This window comes from Tachysurus vachellii, chromosome 7, assembly GCF_030014155.1.
Source record: "Tachysurus vachellii isolate PV-2020 chromosome 7, HZAU_Pvac_v1, whole genome shotgun sequence".
NCBI classification, from domain to species: domain Eukaryota; kingdom Metazoa; phylum Chordata; class Actinopteri; order Siluriformes; family Bagridae; genus Tachysurus; species Tachysurus vachellii.
Genome location: NC_083466.1, coordinates 16,993,198 through 17,011,377, shown reverse-complemented (window position 1 = coordinate 17,011,377; position 18,180 = coordinate 16,993,198). Strand labels below are relative to the sequence as shown.

Here is an 18,180-nt window from a genome sequence, read left to right as displayed (position 1 = left end):
ATGGCTTCTAAAATATAGCAGAGCTAGGCATACAGTATAGAGGCTGTGCAGTTGTGTATTTGCAGCAGTATATGACGTATATGACTAAAAACCACTGCAAACAAATCATAAAAAAAACAAAGAAAAGCTGTTCGCTTTCCCAGTAGCAGGTATGCACAAGGAAAACTGTCACAGCAGATAAAGAACAGAGAAATGACAAATAACAGGCAAGTAATTGGTTGAAATCTGGAAAAAAAGAAAAGGTGATTTTATTTCAAAATTTCTTTCACTCACTGTAGCCACAGAATCTTGGCTGAGAAGAGTGGAGCATGATGTGATCTGCTGTTGTAGCCCATCTGCCTCAAGGTTCAACAATACTTGTTTCTGTAGATGCTTTTCTACTAATCACACTTGTAGTTCTTTGAGTAACTGTAGCTATGCTGTCAGCTCAAAGAAGTCTGGCTATTCTTCTCTGACCTCTCTCATCGACATGGCATTTCCAAAGGATGCAGAGGATGTTTCTTTCCACACTATTCTATGTAAAAATCTTGCCAACTCACTGTAATCACCTTTTTTCTTGGCATCTTGATGTTTGATGTGACCCGCAAGTGGACCTGTGATTGAATCGTTGCATGCGAAATTGATGAGTTGTACAGAAGTTCCTCATACAGAGGACAGCGAGTGCATATAGTATAACCTTTATCTACATTTGTCCATATTTCTCAGTGGGAAGATATTAGACAGTAAAGACAATAATGTGAAGCCAGATATCATGCAGTAATGTAAATACATACAGTATATGATCTAGGTCAGGCTTGTTAAACACACATATAGGAACATCATACATATTTCATGCTTACAGAGCTCTGCACTACTCTGCACATCCGTGAGCATGATTTCACCTGTAATTACTACGTTAGGTGATCCCTGGTGAATAATTTAACATAGATTTGTTCATTGTGGCAGGTGTGTGTGTGTGTGTGTGAGAGAGAGAGAGAGAGAGAGAGAGAGAGAGATTGTTTATTATGGTCTGGCTTTTGGTGAGCCATTAGCTAGAGACTGCATGGACCAGGTGTTAACAGAAATAATTAACCAGTATCTTTATCAAGGGAATTTCTCTCTTTTGGTCTCTCTATCAGAAAGAGGAAAGAGGAGTGGAGAAAATATTTATTCTACTCATCTAATATTCGGCATAGAGTTACTATGGTAATCTATTGTTTAAATAGTATACTAATGTACATGTGTGTATATAGAAAAATCTTGTGCTTGGGTTTTAGTTTGTGTGTGTGTGCGTGTGTGTGTGTGTGTGTGTGTGGTCTAAATAGCATTTAGTATGATGGATGATTTAGTACTGACCCTGGACCTTAGCCGTCGGCCACTCTTCATTGTGGGTGTGTGTTCCTAAGATAATGCATTCCTGGGATAATGATACCACCAATAATAAATTTGCTTTTAGACTCTTTTTTTTTCTGCATGCATTTGCATACAGGAAGAACACAATGTGAAAACATAACAGTGAATTCTGGAAGCTAATTTTGCATTAGCGATTACACAAAGCACGCTGCATTATAGATAGACATTTATTCTTCATGGCAACACCATGAATGTTTTAGTTCTGCTCCAAAAATACAGTGTGTAAAGGGTCTGACTACTACAGTATACATAAGGAAGAGAACGATGGTGAAAAGGTCTGTGGTCTGTTTTCACTAACTTCATAAACTCTATAAGTTATGGATGTGTTCTGTCAGTCAATTTGGATGTTTTCATCACCTTCAGCCCATAGCAGCATGCAGATAAATTAGAAAAGCCGAGCTCCTTCACTTTTAGTTTACATGAATGGTAAGTGGAGCTGAGCTCTGACACTGTAATCTGATAGAAATATAAATCATTGCATGGGATAATAATAATAGTAATGATGATGTAATATTGGTTATCAAAGGCCTGGTAAGCAGACTGAAAGCTTAAAATCTGGCCATGCTAGTGGAAGTTAGTGAAAGTAATATAAACTAGTTTTAATCCAATTTTGAGAACTTAACTGAGTTGTAATGTTCCCACACTGTACTGTTGGCACGTAGGAATGTAGTAAGGTTCCCCCACCTCCTAAATACCAATTATCCCTAAGGAATAGATAAAGTGGGTAATTCCTCATTCACTATCAGCATACACTACTGTGGTGAAGCCATAGTTAACTTTCTAATTTATGGAAAAAGTAACTTTCCTGAGAATTGAATCTGCAAGCCAACTGAACTGAACTGAACTGAACTTATGTAAAAAAAAAAAAAAAAAGAAATCACAAATGATCAATTAAAGAATTTATTTTTGTCATATTTCTTATTCTTTGTTTAGTTTTAATTTAGTGATCTACTGTATATGTATAAATCTAAGGAGGAGTAGGCCAGGTTTTCATTTCACTGCAAGTTTTACGTTGTATATCACTGTATATGTGACAAATAAAATCTTAAATTTTGAATCGTAAAACAATTCATAAGGAAAGTAACAGATTCCTTGAATGAAGACTGAGATTCAAAGAGACAATGTAGGCTATATAGTAGGCAATTTCTGTGCTCAGTTGGACTTCACTAGTGTATGTCAGCGATTAAGCATGTGCTTGAATGCAAAAAAGACAGTTGGGGATTCTGAATTAGAGATATTTTTACATACGTTAAACAATTATGATATTTTTTAAGGGCTTGGTTTGAAATACTGTACTTGGTCCACATCTGGACTGTGGTCCGCCAGATGTTGATGCCTGGACTAGAATTTGTCTTTATACTTGCTAGATATAAATTCTATAGCCATAGATTTGAACTTTTTTTTTAATTTATTTTAGATTTCCCTCCATGTCCAGATGTTATATAACTTATTAGTATTGATAATACTACATTCAAACATATAGTCCGTTGACACCAAATCTCCCTTCAGAATGTTTCATTTTCCTAGCAAGATAAACTGATTGGGAATTTTAGCTGCACTCACTGATAAAAGTTATTACTATGACAACCAGAAGTAGGAAAGCCTGCTGATGACTTTGTAGTACAGAGAATACATCTGTATCACTGTATGTGAACGCAGCAGAAGACCTGTTGATGGAGCTGATGGAGCTAACCCGAAACATTACAAAAAAATAAATCATAAACATGACGTTAACCATAATTCTAAGAAAGGTCAATTCTATTTATATTAAATATAAAGTATATATGATTTTAGCAATTTCATTATGCCTATTCATTCTTTTCATTTGTGTCTTCTCTCAGTTGTGCTGCCATTCCAAAATGCTACTGCTCATGCTGCTGTAAATGAATGCAGAACTTTGATCTACTACAGCTCGGATGTGAATAAATGCAAAAGCGTGAGCGCTGCTAATATTTGCATATATGGCACATTGTGAATGATGACTTTTGTGTGCTTTTGTGGTGCTGAAACTTCAGTGTTTTATTACTGTGTTAGGATAATTTCATTGAGTAATGTGCATGCATAACAAATACACTGTGGGTGCATAAATTGGGTAAATTGGAATGTGTAGCGCTTGTGTGTGTGTGTGTGTGTGTGTGTGTGTGTGTGTGTGTGTGTGTGTGTAGAATACAGCTAATGTTATACCTGTGGAACTATTTAGACAGGGTTTTGGATATTGTGCCTGTTTTATAGACTGTGTGCCATTGTGTATTTGTAAGCCACAATCCTTGCAATACATTTCTTATAGTACTGCAAAAAACAGCTGAAATGAAAAGGACGACCGTGACATGTAAGGTGAGAGATGGGGATGAGATGGAGAAAAATGGAGAGAATAAGGGAAAAAGAAAGAGAGAAAAAAGATTAAAGTATGTGGAAGAAAAATGGAAATACTGCCACGAATCCAACACAAGGACGATAGACCAGTAGTACTAGTCTTATCGTATATAAACAGGGGAGATAGAAGAAGACATACGTGTGTGTGTGTGTGTGCGTATGACAGAGGTGGCACTTCACTGCATCTATCCATCAACATGTCCCAAATACATCACTCTTTGTAGCTGCTTATCTCTTTTCTGCTATCCATTTATCCACCATGCATCCCTCCATCTTCCTCTAGCCTTCATAACACAAAAATAAGATTTTGACATACTGTATCCCAGACTGTCTAGTCCTCTCTCTTCATGCCAATGTGCATTATTGAGTTAGGATAAGGACTCCAACCCTCCCTCCCTCTATCTCGCACACTCAAAACCACTGAGAAAATGACCTTTCACAATAGAGAGGCTAAAGACATTTTAAGAGATTTTTCATTTGAACAACAGATACTGAAGAAAAGACCTTGCTCCCTGTTTTTCAAGCCATATTCTCTCTCTTTCTCACACACACTCTCTCTTTCTTATTCTCTCTATGTCATTCCTTGATGAAGCTCCTCTCCCTCCCTCTTTGACCTCCCAAGAGCACTCATGCAATAACTTATTCATTCATTGCTGAATTTATTCTGTTTGGTCATGCATTTTTCAGCTGTGGTGATTCTTTTTTTTTTGTTTTTGTTTTTTTGATGTGCACATTTCATCGTTGGCTTGCGTCTCTATGCACAATTCGCTCTCTACAGGGTATTCAAGGTAACCATGCTTTTCTGTGTGGTGAGAAAAGAAAGAGGGATGTTGATGAAGTGTTAGAAAGAAAGCAGGGAAGGAATAAAGCCCAAGGTTGAAACAGAACAGAGAGACAGATTTGTCACGTTTTAATTAGAGAATGAAAAGACGGTAAATTCGAACTGTGGAGGATAAAAACCTTAACTGGACCTTAAGGGGTCCAGTAACCCGAAATGGAATCAATAATGAGAATATATACATAATCTGATCCCCATATATATTGAAAAAAGATGCTATAAATGATTTTTCTGTCTCGGTGCTATGGTTGAAACAGAGCCAGACACGTCTTTGCACTGTGGAGAAATTAGAGCACCTCCTGAGACTCCCTGATCACCTTCTAATGTAGAATCAACCATTACTAATGGCACAGAGGGGAGGCAAGAAACGCACAGATAAGCAAATATCACGTACGAATGCCTGAAAGGAGAAAGAGAGCCATAGAAAGAGAAAAAGAGGGAAAGAAGTCGTCATCATCATTCATAACTATTCTTCAAGTGCCCATGCTTAGAAAGCAATTACTGCACTGAATAGATTTCACTGTACAATTTTACCCATTCAACAAACTTATTATTTACTCGATTTTTTAATTTCTTTATTTTTACCTTTGTGTATATGCAACCTTTAAACGTTTGTCCTATTTTGGCATCTTGGATTTTGTCACTGTTCTTCCCCTCCATTCTATATTGATGCCTTGGCAATATTGTATATCAACAATCATGCCAATAAAGTACTTTGGAAAGTAAAATTGAAGCTGAGCAAGAGAGAGATAGAAAGAGAGAGAGAGAGAGAGAGAGAGAGAGAGAGAGAGAGAGAGAGAGAGAGAGAGAGAGAGAGAGAGCGTGACGGGGAAGGTGGAAAGAGACAGAGAAAGTTTTAAAGGGCATGTGTGTGAACTGCGGTGACACTAATGGCATTTTCATGTGTGAAATAAATTATTCATATTTATATTCATATTCATATTCCTCAAACCACATAGGGGTGCTGCATCATATACTCTACATGTCAACCTTAAGTGAACATTACAGTGTAACCTTATAACCTCATTCATGCCCCAGACAGAGCAATCTCATACTAAAAGTGAGATTTTTAAAGTGGGATTTCATTATTATTATTATGTTAATACTGATAAGCAATAAGTCTTTGAGAAGTATTTACTGAAGAAACATAAGAAAAGAACACCTTCCTGCACACAGGATCATGTCCGGTAATAGAAATTACTCATCATCCATTAATATCAGAAGCAGTAGTGTAGACGGGCTTTTAGAGAGGGATATTGAAGATTCATCAGTTCATCATAGCTATTCAGGCAGCTGCCTCGCTTCACTTTTATTGAATTTGCACTTCCCCAACAACTGACTATCCTTACAAGCTCCTCAATGGTTCATGTGAATATAGATATGTCTCTATGGGGTGTCTTTGTCTATTAGCATGTTTACTCCAGACTGTATGGTATGTCAAGATACAGTTACTAATACAAACATGAACAGAATTCACAATACTACTACAACACTGTCCAGTGCAAATGCATACCGATTTGAATATATGAATAAATAAACTTAAAAAAAAAAACGACTTTCTCTGACTTGAGACAGAGACGGATTGCCGGCCTGCGGTGAAAGAGGCAAGTGCAACAAAGACAACATCACCAGCGTATGCTTAGTGGAAATAGGGTGACAATTACAAAGTTGTTAGACAATATTAAAATACATAGATAATACAATAAGGTATGTTTATATAGGCTGGTATGTTTAATTGGCATTTCAGGTCCCACACCATTATGCCACCACTAACAAAAAGAACTGCTGACCATCTGTGTGAAGTAGAAATCAAGATTCAGAAGACCAGGCAACATTGTTCTAATCAACAACTGTCCAGTTTCTGTTTGTCTATGCCCACTGCAGTCTTAGCTTTCTGTTTTCGGTGATCAGAAGCTTGAAGTGTTGTGCATTCTGCATTGCTTTTCTGCTTACCGTTGTTGTACAGAGTGGTTATTTGAGTTACTGTAGCCTTCCTGTTAGCTCTGCTAGTCTCGCATTTCTCCTTGCCATTCTGCATTTCTGCCCACAGGACTGTTGCTCACAGGAGGCGTTTCTAGTATTCTTGTCATGCTGTGTGAATTCTAGAGACTTTTGTGCATAATAAAAGAGCAGTTTCTGAAATACTCACACCAGCCTGTGAGGCACCAACAACTATGCCATGGTCAAAGTTATTGAGATAATTAAGATAAGTTAAGTTATAAGTTATAAGTTAAGATAATTACATGAATGAGCAGGTCAGTAAGTGTATATATGTACATAAGAAAATATATTCATTTTGCCTACAGAAAGGGAACTTTACAATAAAAGAAACTACCAAAGTGTATGTAGGCAGAGATGATTCAGTGATGACTGGGTTTGGCCAATAAATGGAATGCACTACTTCTAGATCTGCCAATATGTATCGGTACTATTTGTACATGAAACAGGATAAAGGCAGAGAAGTGTTAATGGTAGCATGGAAAATTGGTACAGAATACAGTATATCACCTTAAACTGAATTAAAATGTTGCAAAAGCCATACAGCATAACAGTTGGTATATGCAGTTATTAGTATTGATGTTAGTACTGCGAGTGATAATAGTGTAATATTTTCATTTTTCATACAGGCATTGCCAGCAGTGTGTTTATTCAGATGTGAGCAATACTTATTGTTGCGTATTTTCCGTGAAAAACAGTGCGAAGAATTGACTTTTATTTTTCATTAGCTTGGTGTTGCATAGCAACCATATTTGCATGCCCTAGACTCACGGGAATGTTAACAAAGCCAACTTAAAGTAGGCTGTCACTGAGCCATTAAATATCATGACATGGAAGGAGATCTTGTCCTGATATCATTTTGACCAATCTTTCTCAAAGTGGGGACTGTGAAGTATAGGCAGAGGAGTGTGTGATATTCTTTATGTAGTTACACTGGTGGAAATCACATCCCACCAATATAAAAGTTATTTGTATGTAGTTCCTATAGTTAATATATTATCCTAACTGACTTGAGCTACATCGGTTTAATAAAAACTTTATTGAAACCTATTAATAATGTAAGACGTGTTTTGTCAAAATTTTTACGAACAATTTATGACTCCAATATTGTTGCCAAAACATTATTGTGCGCATTTAAATAATGAGAATATATTTGACTTGGATTATGATTGGATTAGAGTATTTGACTTGGATTATGATTGGATTAGAGTATTTGACTTGGATTATGTCCATAAATATGTGTGAAAAGGCTGCAAAACCTTTTAGAACTCCTGCATAAGGTGACTGAATTAGACTTGTGTGTGAAAATGGCACAAAATCTACACTCACTAGCCACTTCTCCACCTAATCAAAATGTCCTAATAAATAGTCGATGAGTGCATAATAGAAACAGTGTAAATCATATACACTCACCATCCACTTTATTAGAAATCCCTGTACACCTACACTCGCAGATACTGTACAGATCAAGAGCTTCAATTAATGTTCACATCAAACATCAGTGTTATCTGTGTGACTTTAACTCTGACATGTTTGTTGGTGCCTAAATAAGCTGGTTTATGTTTTTCAGAAACTGAAATCTTTAGGCATTTTCAGGTCCGAGCCAAGAACAAGAATCTTAGGCTTTCATGGGCACAGAGTCTGACAAGCGGGGAACCTGATGTGTTCTTCTGCTGTTGTTGCACATCCACCTCACGGTTAATGTTTTGTGTATACTGAGACCTGTTCTGTTTACCATGTGTGTAAAGGGTGGTTATTTGAATTATTACCTATCTTCATAGCTATAGAGTTACTAAATAGAGTAGCTATATCCTTAGTTATAGTGTTGTTGTTTTTTGTTTGTTTTTACACACCGTTCTTTGTGAACTCTAGGGACTGCTGTGTGTGAAAATCCCACAAAATCAGGAGTTATACTAGTGATACCAGCAACCATGCCACAATTAACGTTACAGTGCTCACACTTTTCACTTTTCCACTTTTCACACGTTTCATGTGGACATTACAGTACCTGTAGCTCATGACCTGTGTCTGCATGACTTTATGCACTGCACTGCAGTCACTTGAGTGGTTGAACTTTTTAAGTGGACAGTAAGTGTTGTCTCATCTAAATAGCTGTATATAGGTAACAGCCAAACCCAAACCCTGTACCTCTAGTCGTCCTGTGTCTGGCTGGAATCCACGTGCAGGATCCTCTGTAGTGACACGGCATTGGATGGCACAGCCATTGATCTTGATCTTATCCTGTCGGAGGCCAAGCTCAGGAAGACTCTTGCCCTCACACACACGGAGCTGTGCATGGACAAGATCCACGCTAAAACACAGATAGACAGACAAGATGAAACATGCATGAGATGAGATTATTTACAGTTAGCTAGACATTAGACAATTTACTGATGAAGGACTCATGAAGGATTGGTTCATGGTCCTTCATTTACTTCCACAGTACATCAAGAGAAGATAATTCTCTTTGATAAACTGTGGTCACAGTCTAGACAGTGGGAATTAGGCAGAATAAAAAGAAATAGGCTTGTTTAATGTGCTCTTCAGATGTAGTCCAGCATAGTGAGTTATCTGATAATTCATCCTCATAAGGTCATTCTAAATTAGATTAGAAACTGTTAGTGCAAAAAAGGTCTCTTTTGTTGAAATTCTACCTTAGGAAATTGCTCACAACATACTTGGAACTTGGAAATGTACAAAAGTTATAGTAATTCCCTGCAAAAGAGTTTTAACCAGCCTAATGAAGCACTTAAAGCTGCAGCCCATGGAAGTGTGTGTGTGTGTGTGCATGCGTGCGTGCGTGCATTTGTGTGTGTGTGTGTGTGTGTGTAAAACAGCCAGAAAGTGGGCAGGAATAAGACGAACATGGTAAAGAGTTTTTTTTTCTCAAATGAATATTCTTCATTTGATTCATAGGTGTGAGTAAGACATATGGTGTTTCAGTTTGTTCTGTAACACTACAGTAAAAGCCAGCAGTCATCTAATGAGTTGGCTAGTGTGCACATGCTAAAACACCTTTTGCATTAGTGTAACAGCTAAGATACTATTAATATCTGTACACAACTGTCATGTCAATACTGCTTCATACAGCCACAAAGTATATTGTTTTATAAAGTATTTCTGCTCCCCAATTTAGTGACCTTTGCACAAACTACTGATTTTAGCAGCGTAGTTTCATGTGTAACACAATGTCCACTGTGTAATGTTTTGTGAGGATTCAGAAAGAGAAAGAGCCAAGTCATTAGCAAAAGAACTGCGAATACTGACCAAGCGGTAATCAATAGAACAGTATACAGGGAGTGCAGAATTATTAGGGAAGTTGTATTTTTGAGGATTAATTTTATTATTGAACAACAACCATGTTCTCAATGAACCCAAAAAACTCATTAATAGCAAAGCTGAATATTTTTGGAAGTAGTTTTTAGTTTGTTTGTAGTTTTAGCTATTTTAGGAGGATATCTGTGTGTGCAGGTGACTATTACTGTGCATAATTATTAGGCAACTTAACAAAAAACAAATATATACCCATTTCAATTATTTATTTTCACCAGTGAAACCAATATTACATCTCAACATTCACTAATATACATTTCTGACATTCAAAAACAAAACAAAAACAAATCAGTGACCAATATAGCCACCTTTCTTTGCAAGGACACTCAAAAGCCTGCCATCCATGGATTTTGTCAGTGTTTTGATCTGTTCACCGTCAACATTGCGTGCAGCAGCAACCACAGCCTCCCAGACACTCTTCAGAGAGGTGTACTGTTTTCCCTCCTTGTAAATCTCACATTTGATGATGGACCACAGGTTCTCTATGGGGTTCAGATCAGGTGAACAAGGAGGCCATGTCATTAGTTTTTCTTCTTTTAGACCCTTTCTTGCCAGCCACGCTGTGGAGTACTTGGACGCGTGTGATGGAGCATTGTCCTGCATGAAAATCATGTTTTTCTTGAAGGATGCAGACTTCTTCCTGTACCACTGCTTGAAGAAGGTGTCTTCCAGAAACTGGCAGTAGGACTGGGAGTTGAGCTTGACCCCATCCTCAACCCGAAAAGGCCCCACAAGCTCATCTTTGATGATACCAGCCCAAACCAGTACTCCACCTCCACCTTGCTGGCGTCTCAGTCGGACTGGAGCTCTCTGCCCTTTACCGATCCAGCCACGAGCCCATCCATCTGGCCCATCAAGACTCACTCTCATTTCATCAGTCCATAAAACCTTAGAAAAATCAGTCTTCAGATATTTCTTGGCCCAGTCTTGACGTTTCAGCTTGTGTGTCTTGTTCAGTGGTGGTCGTTTTTCAGCCTTTCTTACCTTGGCCATGTCTCTGAGTATTGCACACCTTGTGCTTTTGGGCACTCCAGTGATGTTGCAGCTCTGAAATATGGCAAAACTGGTGGCAAGTGGCATCTTGGCAGCTGCACGCTTGACTTTTCTCAGTTCATGGGCAGTTATTTTGCGCCTTGGTTTTTCCACACGCTTCTTGCGACCCTGTTGACTATTTTGAATGAAACGCTTGATTGTTCAATGATCACGCTTCAGAAGCTTGGCAATTTTAAGAGTGCTGCATCCCTCTGCAAGATATCTCACTATTTTTGACTTTTCGGAGCCTGTCAAGTCCTTCTTTTGACCCATTTTGCCAAAGGAAAGGAAGTTGCCTAATAATTATGCACACCTGATATAGGGTGTAGATGTCATTAGACCACACCCCTTCTCATTACAGAGATGCACATCACCTAATATGCTTAATTGGTTGTAGGCTTTCGAGCCTATACAGCTTGGAGTAAGACAACATGCATAAAGAGGATGATGTGGTCAAAATACTCATTTGCCTAATAATTCTGCACTCCCTGTATTTTCGAGACTATAGACCAGTTGATCTACTATTTCCTGTTGCTACATCAAACACTGCAGAAAAAACATATAATAGTAAGTTGTTTGTAGCGTCTCAGCATCAGGCTGTAGCTGTTAAAACTTTTCTTAACTGCAGTCTTTGTAAACAATGGTTGAAGTTCCACCCTTTACATAATGCTTTGTGGTGCATCTAGTACTTAATGAGAAGCACAGCAATAATAAATGAAGCTGGCATATGTAAGATAGCATAAGAAAGAAGCAAGTGCATTAGCGTTGCATTAGCATTACTATCTGGAGATGTACAGTACACCTACAGCAATTGACTGCTGGAGTGCAGTGCAATCATTAACATGCAGTTTTATTATCTACTCAGGCTATGCTCCATAGTGCTGCCCTGATTGACAAATAGTTCTGGAATGAAACTGACTAGATTTACACCTTATCCTCAATAACAGTGCTATTTGTGAGAAAGTTATTTTGTAAAAAGATGCAGAGGCACCAACGTTTAACGTCTGTGTACATAGCAAACCATCAGAATCATGTTTATTGGCCAAGTGTGTTGACACACACAAGGAATTTGATTCCAGCTGTTTGTGACTCTCAAAAGTACAGACATAAACAACATTATACTATACAAGACGATACAGATGATGTGATACAATATAGACGGTATGTGTATTAAATATGAATACAGAATATATGACAGTTATGGTAGTGCAAATAACAATATTGTGCAATATTATGTGTTTGTGCAATATGCAGCAGCAGTAGTGTGTGTAACATATACGGATGATGTGATGACTGACAGTTCTGAAAATGCAGTACTTATAGACGTCACTAATTATGTGACACGGTGAAGTACAAATGTGAAAAAGAGTGGACTGACTGACTACTGCAAATGTTTGACAAGAAGGATAGATAGATAGATAGATAGATAGATAGATAGATAGATAGATAGATAGATAGATAGATAGATAGATAGATAGATAGATCAAATTTCAAATAGAGTAGGATCAAAAAGGAAGGGGGATAATAATGTAAAATAATGTAAAATGCAATTAGCTGTGCAAAATACAGTAATGGAAAAATAAAAATAAAGTGGATTGACCAGAGAAAGAGAAGCAGATAAAATCTAAAAATTCAGCATATAAAAATGATACTGTGATTGATGAAATGTAGTGATATGAATATAGAATCACTGTGATAAGTATTTTTCTGGAAAATGTATGAAACTCAGTTGCACATTTGCTGTAACACCTCTGAAGGAAATTTCATTTAGAAAACAGTGAGGATGAAATGTTTTTTAACACATGTGTTTTTATGAACTTTTTGTACACTTACCCAGACCAGGGTTGTCAAGCATTAAAACAGCCATCACCTTGCAAAAAACTTTTCTCTCCGACTTGCTAAAATACATTAAAGCAGAACAAAAGTTGCGAAAGGAGCTACTGCTTCTCAAACTAGATCACACTTATGCCTTCCATTAGCCATGAGCATGGGAAAAAAGATGGATAGAGGTAGTTGGGTTTTGCTAGTAATTTATCCTCTTTTTTAAAAAAAAAAACCCAGAGCTTCTGCTATATAACAGTGAAGCCTATAAAATGCAACAAAAAATTTAAATAACATTGCACAGCGTTCAGAACTGTGATAAACAAGTACAGTATATTATACTGACACTTTGCACACACTTCATGTGTCTTAACCAGCTTCCCAAGAAGCAACCAGTACGTTATTGAGGAACTTTATAATCTGAGCACTTTAAAACAAATCAGTTTAAACAGTTTTCAATAACGGTACATGAATAATCAATAATCATGCACTGATATCTGAATTAATACTTAAATATGAGCTAACGATGCGTCAAGGCATGTAATAATCACTAGTGAAGAGTTAACTTTAACTATAATGAATTCATGCATGAATAAGGACCACCTTATGTAGGTTAGTATTTGTTAGTTAATGTTTCTTAGTTAATGTATTAATTCACACATGGGGTTAAATTACATCAGACACGCTCTGTCTAAAAGGATTTCGTTTGAACATTCATGGTGTGATTTTATTAAATTTGTAAATTAAAAAATAAATAATTAAGAAATAATAATACTGTAGCCTTTATAATTAAATGACTGTTTCATTGTAATAAATTACACAGGGCATGATGACAGTCTAACTGAATGCATAACTGAACTGATTAAATCTTAAACACATCAATTATTGTGAGATTTTAACATACCACTGTAGTGCAGGCAAAGGAACAAGTGAAAACAGTTAGGAAAGTGGTAAAATTTGGTAAACTATATAAAAAGAATGGAAGTGCAGGGGGCGAGTTGCCTAGTTTCGATTTGAGGATGTTCACACTGTGTCGATTCTATCTGTGATTCAGGTTGCTTCAGATTGTTCAGAGTAATTTAAAGTAAAATCTAGTGTGAATAACCTGGTTGTTGTTGATAATAATTGTAACTATTCAAACAGAATTTAGCTAACATGCCACAAGTTTGTTTTTTGCTAACGTCTTCTATAGATAGTTATGGCTAACTTGCAATAAATTAGCTAGTTAGCTACAATATATCGGGAGCGTCTATTACCAAATGACCTACTACCAAATGATTTACGTTTTGTGAGATAATGTTTTATTTATTTGTTTACTCTCCTCTGACCAGAAATGCACCATAGTCTGATAAACAGCATGTCTTTTTCTCTTCTAAACCACCTGCGTTCTCAAACAAACGGCAGTAATCAAGAGCAGTGTAGTAACAGAACAAGACTATTCTACACATTAAAAAAATCATTGTGTAATCAGAGCAATAAACATAGGTCAAAAGAACGTAATAGCCAAACAATAAATGGGTGCTTTGCTGGTGTAATGGTTAGGACAATGGACTCTGACCACAGAGTAGAATTTAAATCCTACAGACGGCTACAGAGTGACATTAGTGCCAGTCCTCTGCCACTTCTATGGGATATGAACTTAGACATGTATGGCATCAATTTCTCTTAATAAGTATTGTGGTTGTTAAATAAATAAATAAATAAATAAATACGCGTGAATCATATAATTGATCCTTGCTTAATTTACTCGGATGTTGGATCTTTCTGCTATTTTTTTGCTTGTAATTGCTGATAACATTTATACCTTTAATCCAGAGTAAGTTGCTTTGTGGTTACTAGAATATTCAGAGGTGGTTTCTGCAACACATAGTCTCTGTATTAACCCAGACTCTTAATCAGAGTCCTGCACCACTGTGTCCACAAGCTCAGGTCAGTCAGACACAGGGTCAGGGGCAAAAGACACTTTTTTTAAAGTGTATATAAAAGTCTGCTGTATTACTCTTGACATTTTACTGGAAGATCTTTCACCAGTATTTTCTGGAGGCAGAAATAGAAAAATACACTGCTTCCAGAACACCAGGAAAGAATACAAAAGCATGAGTCAAATGATTCCTGAGTCAGAGTTGAATGTTCAGTGCTGCCATTACAGTAGTGTTATTGCTGATGTACTTGATTGATTAGTAAAATATTCTTTTTTTGTGTGTTTTAAATGTTTAACGATTCGTCTCTTCGGCTCTTTGTCTCAGTTTCTGCCATTGCAGTAGTTTTATTGCTGCAGTTTTTATATTTATATGTCAATGACTGTTACTATTATAGTTCTGTTCTATGTTTAATAAAAAAAAAGAAAGAAAGCAAATAAAGCTTTATTAAAGCAGTGGCTGTTGTTGTTTATAGTAAGGCGAGAGAGAGAGAGAGAGAGAGAGAGAGAGAGAGAGAGAGAGAGAGAGAGAGAGAGAAAGCCGTACATTCATATTTTAACAATGGCTTCTTCTCCGAGTCAATGAAACAATGAAAAACTGTTAGCTAAAAAAAAACTTGAAATTATTATTTATTTATTGACTCTGTATCAACATCATTATGGAGTTGCAAGTCACTATAAAACCTGCAGAAATATTTAGGGTTATTAGATGTAAGCATTGTAGAATGATGCTATCAGTTTGAACAAAAAAAACACATTGTTCCACGAATTGCTTAGTCGTAGTTTAAAAATAATAAGCACAGATATCGTCTAAAGTCTCGGGATGGCAATTCTGGATGGATGCCTGTAGCCACAGCATACATTCTACATCCCCAATCCTCTGCTCTGGGAAGCAAGTGATGTCATTAACTTCATCCACATTGTGAAGCCCTTACATGCACAAAAACAACTGGAGAATGTAGGAATTGCACAGCCAAGGCAGCTAACTGTAATGTATACATTTATATCCATTACATGAAGCTGTGTGAAAAGCTTCTTATTTTATAATAACCCATATTATTGATTGGCTAAAAAAGGCTGTCACTTGAGAACCAGTTGACCAATGAAGACTTTTATCCCATTTTTAATCTTCATAAAACTCTACTTGAGATTTTTGGAATTGCAAGCAAGCAACTTGGAAAAAAGATAAAAGAAAACTAAAGGATGAATGAAAAGAAAAAGAAATTATGAACAAAAAATACAGAAAAATTCTACAGGTGGAATCAGGTGTTGCTCCTGCTTGATTGGTATGAAAACCTGCACAAACACTGGGTCTTTGCAGATAAGATTTTATACCCCTGTTACAATACACGGACTAACAAACATGTATTAATGTGCTTAAGGTGGTTGTTATTCACGCATGAATTCATAAGGCTCATGTAGTTAAGGTTAACTCTTCATAAATTTGTGATCCTTGCACAACTAACTCATCATTATTTCATATTTAGGTAGTAACGCAGGATTAGTGAATACTTCAGGTCTCATTCATACAACTCTGTTTTATGTCTTCAACCCTAAGTAATTTATATCAAAATGTCTTCGTTATATTGTATATAAAGGATAACAACCAACAAAGAGTCCTGGTAACAGAAAATAATTGGCAGCAAACACAAAGAAACAAGTCCGAGAGGTGTCTCTTCAGGGCTAACGATCTCGCTCCCTACTCATACATATCAATATGATCGTTGCTATGGCTACATCTTGGAAAAAGGTGTGTCATTCTGTGCTTTTTTTCTTTTAATTAAAACATTCCCATGCATTGTAGCCTATGCATAATATCTTTCTGGATAAATGGTCATGTGGCTTTCATTTTACTTCTGATTATAATTATCAGCATGATCTCATGAAAGCAATATCAAAGTATAAAAATCCATCTCATTTAAGTGACCGTTGTCATGGTAACATTCCGACATCTTTAAATAAGCTATATCAGGAGCACTGAATTAGCTGTGATTAAATATTAAATATGTGGCTGGGTTTGTGAACATCATACTTATGGAGAAGGTTTTGTGTTTTGTTTGACCCATTAATGAGGTCTTTCTTTAAAAAAATTACATCGTATTGAAAGTTTGCCTTAATATTGATTGCTATGAGGAAGAGAAAGAAATCATATTTGAGTCTTAATTTGCAATTAGACAGTCACATTCTCTGCATTTGAGGTTGAAAAAATACACAATTTAACTCCATTAACCTCAAGCATATAGCATTTTTAGAATTCATCTGCAACACCCACTCACCCAACCCCCCCCCCCCCCCCCCCCCCCCCCAACACCATCAACACCACAACCACACAATTTTTTGTGGAAAACTACCCAAATAAAAAGACAGTGAGACAGTCCTCCCTCTCTCTCTCTCTCTCTCTCTCTCTCTCTCTCTATCTCACACTCAGACACACACACATTCCTTCCTCATTGCCAATACCAGGTTCCCCACGGCATCAATATTCTATTTTCAAACTGCAAATTCGTAATTAATTTCTGCTTCTGTTAGGCTGGAGAAGTCAGAAAGGGGGATAAGAGGGGGCGTATGGGTAAGGGAGGTGTAAAATAGACTGAAATTTAGCCAGAGGGAGGAGAAAGTGAAATACATAGATGGTAACTGGCTTATCTTTACAATTTAGCAAAGGCAAAAATGCTGTCGTTAGAATCACAGAAGCAAATCTTTTGGCACATGAAGAAACCGTTAATCACTATAAAAATGACAAACATCAAAGTTGCACGCCGATTTCACACTCTGGGTCTGAGGGTGAACTGATCATGCTGAGAGTTTCTGGGTCACGCTAAGATCACAAAGGAATCGTGCCACTCAGTGCTGACCATAGCTCAACTCCAAATGTGCTGATCTGAAGAGAGAAGTCTGAGCTGACCTTCAACTCCTTTCAAACACACTCACACTCACACGTACACACACACACATATAAAATTCAAAAGCTTAAGATGATAATGCTCCATTTATCTAATTCATCAGTTGATATCAGCATCAGATCCATTAAAAGCAAATTAGTGTTACTTTTACTGCAGCTGTCGTTAGTAAGTCACCTGTCAGGCAAACCTAATGAGCAGTGTACTCCTTTGTTTTATGGCATTACAATGATTTTAATCAGCTATAACTTAAGACTAAAACTAAAATAATACACATTGATACTCAAATACATTGATAGCTGGAGGGTCAAGTTTGAAGAAGCACTTTGGATGAGTATTTGGACTTTTAGTACCAGTGTGGATGACATGGTGGTACAGCAGGTAGCACCGCTGCCTTACAGCTCCAGGTTCTGATTCTGATTCAGTATACATTCCCTTTACATGTTCTCTGCTTACCTGCTAAAATCATGTAGTAGATGGACAGTCTATGCTAAATTACCTTAGGACATTAATGTGTGTGTGTGTGTGTGAACGCTGCTTTGCAATAGACTGCCGTCCTTTCCACTGTATATTCC

General features: G+C 37.0%; 1 protein-coding gene across 1 annotated transcript in view; it reads right to left on the bottom strand.

The window, feature by feature from the left end:
- The window catches only part of pcxb (pyruvate carboxylase b), a 224,896-nt gene that overhangs the window by 139,553 nt on the left and 67,163 nt on the right, over nt 1-18,180 (bottom strand). Inside the window, exon 9 of the mRNA XM_060874658.1 lies at nt 8,750-8,912. Within this exon, the coding sequence (XP_060730641.1) occupies nt 8,750-8,912 (163 nt within the window). The remainder of the gene's footprint in view (nt 1-8,749; nt 8,913-18,180) is intronic.